General features: G+C 44.5%; 1 protein-coding gene across 7 annotated transcripts in view; it reads right to left on the minus strand.

Annotated features, from left to right (window-relative positions):
• Positions 1 to 9,606, minus strand: part of LOC129867001 (protein piccolo-like) — a 102,113-nt gene extending 92,507 nt beyond the window's left edge. For all 7 annotated transcript variants that reach the window (XM_055940086.1, XM_055940084.1, XM_055940083.1 and 4 more), the window contains exons 1-3: positions 9,441 to 9,606; positions 4,432 to 5,872; positions 2,911 to 3,867 (exon numbers count right to left, since the gene is read on the minus strand). In XM_055940086.1, the coding sequence (XP_055796061.1) occupies positions 2,911 to 3,867; positions 4,432 to 5,664 (2,190 nt within the window). In that variant the 5' untranslated portion in view covers positions 5,665 to 5,872; positions 9,441 to 9,606. The remainder of the gene's footprint in view (positions 1 to 2,910; positions 3,868 to 4,431; positions 5,873 to 9,440) is intronic.
• Positions 9,607 to 10,388: the final 782 nt, after the last annotated feature.

The raw sequence follows: 10,388 nt of genomic DNA on the forward strand, positions 1-10,388 counted from the left end.
ACACATTACCCCATAATGACAAAGCAAAAACAGTTTTTTTGAAATGTTTGCAAATGTATAAAACATAAAAAAGTATTCAGCCCCTTTGCTATGAGACTCGAAATTGACCTCAGGTGCATCCTGTTTCCATTGATCATCCTTGAGATGTTTCTACAACTTGATTGGAGTCAACCTGTGGTAAATTCAATTGATTAGACATGATTTGGAGAGTCGCACACCTGTCTACATAAGGTCCCACAGTTGACAGTGCATATAAAGAGCAAAAACCAAGCCATGAGGTTGAAAGAATTGTCTGTAGAGCTCAGAGACAGGATTGTGTCGAGGCACAGATCTGGGGAAGGGTACGAAAACATTTCTGCAGCATCGAAGGTCCACAAGAACACAGTGGCCTCCATCATTCTTAAATGGAGAGCTGGCCACCCAGCCAAACTGAGCAATCGGGGGAGAAGGGCCTTGGTCAGGGAGGTGACCAAGAACCCAATGGTCACTCTGACAGAGCTCCAGAGTTCTTCTGTGGAAATGGGAAAACCTTCCAGAACAACAACCATCTCTGCAGCACTCCATCAATCAGTCCTTTATGGTAGAGTGGCCAGATGGAAGCCACTCTTCAGTAAAAGGCACATGACAGCCCGCATGGAGTTTGCCAAAAGGCACCTCAAGGACTCTCAGACCATGAGAAACAAGATTCTCTGGTCTGATGAAACCAACATTGAACTCTTTGGCCTGAATGCCAAGAATCACATCAGGAGGAAACCTAGCACCATCCCTACGGTGAAGCATGGTGGTGGCAGCATCATGCTGTGGGGATGATCGAGGGAAAGATGGAGCAAAGTACAGAGAGATTCTTGATGAAAACCTGCTTCAGAGCACTCAGGACCTCAGACTGGGGTGAAGGTTCACCTTCCAACAGGACAAAGACCCTAAGCATATAGCCAAGACAACACAGGAGTGGCTTCGGGACAAGTTTTGAATGTCCTTGAGTGGTCCAGCCAGAGCTCGTACTTGAACCTGATCAAACATCTCTGGAGAGCCCTGAAAATACCTGTGCAGCGACACTCCCCATCCAACCTGACAGAGCTTGAGAGGATCTGCAGAGAAGAATGGGAGAAACTCCCATAATACAGGTGTGCCAAGCTTTTAGCGTCATACACAAGAAGACTCAAGGCTGTAATCGCTGCCAAAGCTGCTATAACAAAGTACTGAGTAAAGGGTCTGAATACTTATGTAAATGTGATATTTATTTTATATTTTTTGCAATCATTTCTAAAAACCTGATTTTGCTTTGTCATTATAGGGTAATGTGTGTGGATTGTTGAGGAAAAAAACGATATAAACCATTTTAAAATAAGGCTGTAACGTAACATTTGGAAAATGTAAAGGGGTCGGAATACTTTCCAAATGCACTGTATATCATGAATTTATAATTCCAAATATTGATGTAGCATTCACAGACTGCCCCTTTAAGCAAGCCCATTACAACTCTCATAGACATCATAATATCCTAAAAAGACTTTACTTTATAACCATCATATACACCTGAGTGAGTCTGAGTGGCAGTGACCACTGTGTAGAAATCTGAATTTAGTGTGATGTAGGGCCTGTATACATTATCCTTCCTGACACCCAGTTTCCAGCTCAATGCATTGAATGCAATGCAACTTAATACGTTGTCAGCATCAAATGTTAAGATTTAATTGCGTGTAGTAAAGTGATGGCAGTTAATTTATATTACATAGCAATATATTGCACTATATTGATGCAGTCAATTTTGAAAAAATTTCAACAGTGGACCCGTTACAAAAAGATGGACCCGTTACAAAATGGACCTGGGACTTTCCCATCCGGACCCGATATGCATAAATATTTTTTAAATATAGAGACCCGTTCCAAATGGACCTGAGGACAATTAGACCCGTTCCATATAGACCTGGTCGGATCCAGACCCGGTTCGATCCAAGTGGGGAAAGCAGCAAAAAAGTCAATTTTTAAGCTACTTTATTAACCGGAGCTGATAAAGTACGCGGGAGAAGAGGTAGAGAGAGATGACACTCTAACATGGGTCGTGCTGTGTGTGTAGGCTACTGTGAATGTGAGCGAGTGACATGGGGTGCAGGTAGGAGGGAGAGAGGGAAAGACACTAACCAACCAATCTGACTCGCGCTTTAGTAGACTAATAGCTGCCATTGCTAGGTTATTTATCATCCAATATGATTACGTAGTACCTGTCTTGACTGCATTAAACTGGGTGAAGCTAGTTAAGCTAGCTAGCTAGGCTAATTGAGGCTGCACGAGCTTCCTTGTCCTACATAGTCACAAACAACAAAAAATCCATTCAGAATATTAAATAGCAGCCTACCTGTTGGCTTTTGGTCGTTGTACCCTATCCTTCTCCTTTAACTTTTAATTCCATAATTTTAATTCCATCTTCCATTGATTAGATATCTCCTAACTTTTTCCACATAGAGGCTCTGTAACTGTAGCCTATTGCCGCTTTGATTACTTATGATTGGCCAACAACAAGCGACACTCTTGTGAAAAGCAAGAGCAGCAACATAAATTATACAATTATCTCAACTGTAGCAGTTGCGTTCGGATCTGTACGGGTCTTTCCGGACAAGTCAGTTAAAATTACACATACCCGAGACAATCCTATCAGATCTGACCCAGAACCGTGACATTATTTAGAATTCTGGATCCGGACCCGCTCGGGTCCTGGATCAGGTCTTGGGTATTCGGGTACAGGTGGATCCATGAAGACCTCTAGCATCTTGTAAATCCTATAGTGACACAACCAAGTGGTCTACATAAAGCATTACCAGAGCATAGAACGACTGCAGATGTGAAAATATTTTTCAAATATTCATCAATAAATACAGCCACAGCGGAATTAAAACGATATAGCCATTTTACCTCCGTAACATTTGTCATGGGGTTGAATCCACAGAGGTTGCAGACAGTGTTCTTGCATTCGGTGCAGGTGTTGTAGTTGGGAGGGTCCTTGGATCCCTTGTTGAGTTCCACCTTGCAGAGTGGACAGGTGGACTGGCCTGCTTTGGGAGCTGGTTGGGAAGATGCTGCTCCCTTTGGAGGCTCTGATGGGGGTTTGTCCACGTTGGCCTGTATTGATGGGGGGACCTTGGCCTGCTGGGGTTGCTCTGCTTTTTTCTCCTCTGCTTTCTGAACAGCAGGTGGTTTGGTCTCCTTTGCAGGGGGCATCTTGGGAGAGGCCGGTGCAGACAACTTGGGGGAAGCTGGCGGTGTGGTGTGGGGCTCATCCTGAACAGCTGAGGTGATCAAAGTGGATGCAGAGCTGAAGATGGAGGAGCCAAAGCCAAACATCTTCCCAGACACTGACTCTTCAGCCTTTGAGGCAGCAGGCTGAGACTTAGGACCACCGAAGCCAAAGAAGCCCCCTGACCCCTGCTTGGGGGCCTGAGCCTGTAGCTGTGGCACAACTTTGGCAGGAGAGGCTCCATCCTTTGGAAGCTCTTGCTGAGGCTTCCCAGGCTCCTGCTGTGTGCATGGGGTGGCATTACTCTGCTTATGCCTAGGTAGCCCTGGCTGCTCTGGCGGTTTCTGAGGCCCTGATGTTCTCCGGTTCTCCTGTGGTGCATTCTGAGCAGGTACCAGGCTAGTCGGTGTCTGAGGGTCTGCTGCTCTAGCAGTCTCTGCCTTGGGTGGCTGTGTTGCTGATGTAACAGGGTTTTTCTGGATGGAGCCTTGTGTAGAGGTGTCTTTCTTCTGTGGTGCAGGAGATATAGAGGCTTTGTTGGGTGAAGGCTGGGGTTTCATCTTTGGGGTTCCAGGTGGGTCAGAGCCTCCGAGTGCTCTTTGCATCTGGCAGGTCAGACACAGCCACTCCTTACCCTACAATAGAAATCACAGCTTTACGCATAATATAAAGGTTTTTGGTTTTCTCACAGATGAACAAAAAAAATAACTGTTAATGCAATCAATATATCTATGTTTTTTTTTCTTAATCCTTAATCCATACTAGATACTATATACAAAATAATGACGGTTATAACTTATCGTGAAAAAAGATGTGAATATTAAAGTAACACTGTGTCTTTATCTACTGCTACTGCCTTTACAGTACAACACTACCTTCATATTCTGTTAATGACTGCAGTGGGCAATGCCTCATGCTGAATGAACTGCCACTAAATCAGTCTACTCTGTTTAAGCAGCCTGCTAAGTGGTAACTAGAGTTAATACACTGACTTATCAAACCACACTTGCCAGGCTCAAGCATGCTCAATTCTCCACTGACAAAAAAATCCCAAACAAATTTGACACAGAATGTTATTCATAGAAATGCTACAAGGTGATCTTAGGTCAAAAATATACATATTTGTTCTACTGTTTAATAATGATAAATTAATAACAAAGTATTAAATACTGTATATTCTGGAATTAGGCTCTACTCACACCAGAGTCAGGAGGACTGAAGCCACAGAAGCTGCAGACGACTGTCTTACACTGTGTGCAGGTGTTATAGTTGGGTGGCTCCTTGGTGTTCAGGTTGAGTCCAGTAGTGTTACACACTGGACACAGGGGTTTAGCTCCAGCCATAGGTCCTGCTTTAGACTGATGCCCAGCTTTACCAGCGGCTTGCTGCTGTGGTGTAGTCCTGGGGGAACCCTGCTGCTGAGTGCCAACCTTAGATGACCCTTGTGGCTGAGCGCCAACCTTAGGTGACCCTTGTGGCTGAGCGCCAACCTTCGGTGACCCTTGTGGCTGAGCGCCAACCGTAGGTGACCCTTGTGGCTGAGCTCCAACCCTAGGTGACCCTTGTGGCTGAGCGCCAACCTTAGGTGACCCTTGTGGCTGAGCGCCAACCTTAGGTGACCCTTGTGGCTGAGCGCCAACCTTAGGTGACCCTTGTGGCTGAGCGCCAACCTTAGGTGACCCTTGTGGCTGAGCGCCAACCTTAGGTGACCCTTGTGGCTGAGCTCCAACCTTAGGCGACCCTTGTGGCTGAGCTCCAACCTTAGGGGACCCTTGTGGCTGAGCTCCAACCTTAGGGGACCCTTGTGGCTGAGCTCCAACCTTAGGTGACCCTTGTGGCTGAGCTCCAACCTTAGGGGACCCTTGTGGCTGAGCTCCAACCTTAGGGGACCCTTGTGGCTGAGCTCCAACCTTAGGGGACCCTTGTGGCTGAGCTCCAACCTTAGGGGACCCTTGCTGTTGGGGTCCATCTTTAGCAGGTCCTTGCTGTTGTGGTCGACCCTTAGGGGACCCTTGTGGCTGAGCGCCAACCTTAGGTGACCCTTGTGGTTGCGGTCCACCTTTATCAGGTGCTTGTTGTTGTGAACCACCCCTAGCAGGGGTTTGCTGTTGGGGGGCTTGTTGTTGTGGTCCACCTTTTGTAGGTCCTTGCTGTTGTGGACCACCCTTAGGAGTTCCTTGCTGTTGTGGACCACCCTTAGCAAGGGCTTGCTGCCCGCTAGGTTTGGCTGCTTGACCAGCCTGACCGTTCCCCTGCAGCTGGGGTCCTCCCTGATGCTGCTGTAGGGCATTCCCAGGGCCAGGAACTGACCCAGGATGCTGAGGGCCTGCTTTCTGTTTGTCAACCTCCCCATTGTCCCCAAAAAGACCTCCTCTGACAGCAGAGGAGACAGAGCTGAGGGGGTTCGCCCCGCTTAGAAAGTTAGAGAACATGGCGGGGTCCTCCTCTTTGTCCTCCTCTTCCTCGCTGGAGTCTACAGAGCTGTCAAAGCAGGAGCTGTCCTCTCTCTTCTCTCCTATAGGGGCCTGGGGAGGAACTGGGCCTGAGGCTGAGGGGAGAGCATCTACCGCCCCACCACTGCTGTCGCTGCTACTACTGCTGCCTGGGCTATCTTCTGGTTCAGCTTCTACACCAGACTTCCTACAGAGACAAGAGAGAGGGTGACAGAGGGGGGGGGGAAGAGTGGCGTGTGAGAGAGAAACACACAGATTCACACCTATAGAACACACACACACACACAAAGACATATATGGGACAAAAAAATCAGCTCCATTGGGAACTTCAACCTGGCCATGAATGAACTGAAAGACAAAGCAAAGAGGGCTTTCTAGGCCATTAAAATATCTATACAATTAGGCACACCAATTAGAATATGACTCAAAATATTCAAATCAATAATAGAACCAATTGCACTGTATGGGAGCGAAATGTGGGGTCTGCTTACAAAACAAGAATTTGACAAATGGGACAAACACCCAATTGAAATCGTGCATTCTGTAGTTCTGTAACAGCACTCAGAGTAGAGAAAAAACCCAAACACATGCAGAGCAGAATTAGGCCAATTCACTCTTCTGATTAATATTTAAAAAATAGCCACTAAATGTTGTAGTAATTTATAAACAAGTGACCCACCACTCCTACCATTACAAAGTCCTCAACTGCCAAGAGGTGACCACAGAGAAAAGTCCCTTCAGCGAGATGGTCCTGAGTATCAATTCACTAACCACTACCAAGCCAACAAAGCCTCAGGTCAGCACTCAGAACATCGGACCCAACCAAATTATCACAGAGCAAAAATAAAATATATCACCTATTGGAAAGTAACCACAAAGAAATACTATTTGGCTCTAAACAGACAGTGTAAGGTGGCAGACTATCTGACCACTGTGAATGATAGAAAACTGAGGAAAAACACTAACTATGTAAAGACTCAGTGAGCACAGCCTGGCCATGGAGACCAGTCGTCACAGGCAAACCTGGCTGTCCAGAGAGGCCAGGCTGTGCTCATGCTGCCCCCAGGAAGTGATAGAGACAGATCTGCAAACCAAAATGCTGTGCTTTAGCAGCCAAATGTGTGGCCTCGTGCCACAACCTGTGGGACAGCCAGTGAGAAGTATAGTGTGATTACTTATATTTGCCTATTCTTTATTATTATTTGTTGTAATTCCTGTTAATATGACAATCACTATCATTATTAATGCTTAATTACAAACAGTCTAGCATATTCCTGTCTTTCGTCGCTATATGTATACATTTACAATGTAAGTGTTTACTTTCCATGTCAATAAAGTATACTGAATTGAATTGAGAATGAGTGAGAGAGAGAAGGGGTAAGGGAGAGAGAAAGTGTGGAAGGGAGGTGGGGTGAGGGAAAGAGAGAGCATTAACAATATTCTGATTAAACATGCTGCCCCAGGCAGGCTGGGGATGGTAAACAAATAACAACATCTCAGAATATATTGGAAAGTAATGAGAACACAGGTCACATAATGCCATTAATGTCTCTGAGGTCTGTTTGTTATTACTGCTCTGCACCCTGATACACCTCTCTCTTCTCATGTTCTCACATTCTGCATCGAAAATACACATGTTCATAAATTACTGCATGGCTATGGCAACAGGTTGTCGATGCAACATGTTAACCTTTTCAGAAGAAAGAAAGAGAGAAAGAGAGAGAGAAAGAGAGAAAGAGAGAAAGAGAGAAAGAGAGAAAGAGAGAAAGAGAGAGAGAGAGAGAGAGAGAGAAAGAGAGAGAAAGAGAGAGAAAGAGAGAGAGAAAGAGAGAGAGAAAGAGAGAGAGAAAGAGAGAGATCTTTTGTCATGTGGCAACAACATGCTGAATAGTGAGTACCCTACAACTTACATTTGGATATTAAAATTGGAAATATACTAACTAAAATACAATAAACAAATGTAGGCAATGAAAGGTATAAATAAAAACATTATGTAATATGACCCTTGTCAAGAATCTCGACAGTATACCTATGCGTTTCTTTGCAAACATGTTATCACAGCATGTGTGTCACATTCTGACCTTAGTTCCTTTTTTATGTCTTTATTTTAGTTGGTCAGGTCGTGAGTTGGGGTGGGCATTCTATGTTGTTTTTCTATATTTTGTTCTGTTGTTATATTTCTATGTGTTTGGCCTAGTATGGTTCTCAATCAGAGGCAGGTGTCAGTCGTTGTCTCTGATTGGGAGCCATATTTAGGTAGCCTGTTTTCTAGTGTGTTTTGTGGGTGGTTGTTTCCTGTTTCAGTGTTTGCAACATACGGGACTGTTTCGGTTGTTTGTTCCTGTTTTGTTATTTTTGTTCTGTGTTCATTTTGATTTATTAAAAATCTATTATGGACACTTACCACGCTGCACATTGGTCCGATCCTTGCTACTCCTCCTCAGAGGAAGAGGAAATCCGTTAATGTGCTGTCTTATGAACTGATATTTTAAATAATTACATAATGGATATGAATATACTTTCTGTGGCACACGGATGTAAATTAAAACCAAGTAACTGTCGACCGATATCTCAGCTGAAAACGATGATCATGTGCACGTTAAATTGTCGTGTGCATTAAGCTGAGGCTTTAATGATTGCGTCTCCGTTTGATTTACTCAACATGGGCTGTTGATGGGCTTTCGGCACCATGGACAGCAGCATAGAGCCATCACGGTTTCATACATAATCAAGCCAGAGAGATCCCTTTCAACCAGAAATACAATACAGGCCACAGTCCTACACAGTCATGGGAGGCGGAGACTGCATAGCAAATTCAAGTGCTGAGGTTATAACCACATTCATATTTACACAGGAATATATCACGTTCCCCATAGGCTTGTTACCACTATAAAACGTGTGACCTCTGTAGCCCCATTAAATGGCGAATGAATGCTTTCACCCAACATCTAGTATTACTGTAGAGGAAATTAAATCCAAAGTCTGGTTTAAAGCGGAAACCCGAGAAAAAACACATACACACACAATCTGGTGCTCTCTGGAGAAACCGCAGGCACATACGGACAGGAGACAACAAATGATGAATGAGAACTAAACTCTGATATGGAAATACATATTTATATAATTTGCCTAGATATCAGATTAAAACATAGTAATGACATGGCAGTCGCCAATGCGAGTTTAAATAGATACACTGATGGTCTAACATATTATCTCCTAGGCACCTGGTTGTGATTTAGCATCAGTCGGTAAGTCAAACAGACAGGCTGTATTAGCTGCAACTCTACTTGAGTATACACGATGCAATCCGCATACTGGAGTAAGCTACCAGTAGGCTACCAGACCTTAAATATGACAGCTCTGAAACCACCATCCTCCCGGCAGTGAGATGGAGGAACCCCCTCGCTCAGCCGTTTTTCGCTCGGTGCGCCCTTGCTTGTTCCGCAGCGAGCCAAAGGACGCAAGGATACGGAAGCTTCCGCAACGAGCCATGTGTAAACAATGTCTCCTTTGCGGGACGAAGAAATGTGCGCCCTTGACATTAGCCTACACCTGCATTCGCCCGCATCTCGTAGTCTAGCTAGTGTAAAAAAAAACGGAACCGCTATCATCCCTGTGGACACCATAAAGAAACCCCCTGCCAGAGGCATTCCCGAGGATAATTCAGTCCAGCATTCCTCACCCTCCGCGGGCACTTTATCAAACAGATGTATGTACATCACACGGTTCTCTGAAAAACAAGACGCAAATGCTACCTGTTGTTGTGCTGGCTCTGTCGTACCAGATGTATCGTCCCATCTTGGCTCAGCCCTCCTTCAGTCGGCTACTCTAGTCAGTTTCTGCGGTCTGCCTGGCTGCGGAGGGATGGCGGCACAGAGCAACGCAAGTCTACAGCATCCACTGATTCCGCCTCTCTGCATACGCATGCGCTACCCTCTGACAGCCAGTTAATCACAATACATCATGCAGGAACATTTCAATTAAAGGCACACGGCGATTTATCCCCGGCAGTCACACATTAAACGAGAAAAAAATAACATTTATCGCATGCATGCGCCATATGTTTGAATTTATCATCAATAATGTTAATGTTTTAAATGTATGAAATTTGTAAACTATTTTGTCTGTAATGTCTTTTTCAGACCCCATTATGACTAGGCGTCGGCTAATGGGGATCCTAATGAATCAAATAAAATAAAATCATAAATGCATCATATTATTATCTCGCTCATTGGTTGGCCTTTTGGTCAGGCAGATAATTATATTATATCATGCTTGGGCTCTTATATCAGACCTTTGAAACCTAGACCGAGTAGGTTGTGTTTATGATTATGAATTGATGTTTGTGCCCAGTGGGTTATTTCCAATAGGTGCCGGATTGATTGAATACATGTGCAAAGAATAATCATTGACTACTGCACCCATGTGCTCAAGAGCAAAGAAGAAAAAAATATAAATCATATATTTTACAAAAAATATACTTTGGCTTAGTGTCTCTTCCCACTTTACTTGTAGCAAAACCATTTTTGGCTTAAACTTAAAAATGGTTTAAATTCATCTACGTTCCATGCCGGAGTCTGTTCTCCAACTGATTTCAATACCCTCTGTCTCAGGAATCCCGTGCTAGTGAAATATACTGTCCCCATATATGGTGGCATAAGGTAACTGAGTATGTTATCCCCACTTTTCTCTTACTTTATTTA

This window comes from Salvelinus fontinalis, chromosome 12, assembly GCF_029448725.1.
Source record: "Salvelinus fontinalis isolate EN_2023a chromosome 12, ASM2944872v1, whole genome shotgun sequence".
Classification (NCBI taxonomy): Eukaryota; Metazoa; Chordata; class Actinopteri; order Salmoniformes; family Salmonidae; genus Salvelinus; species Salvelinus fontinalis.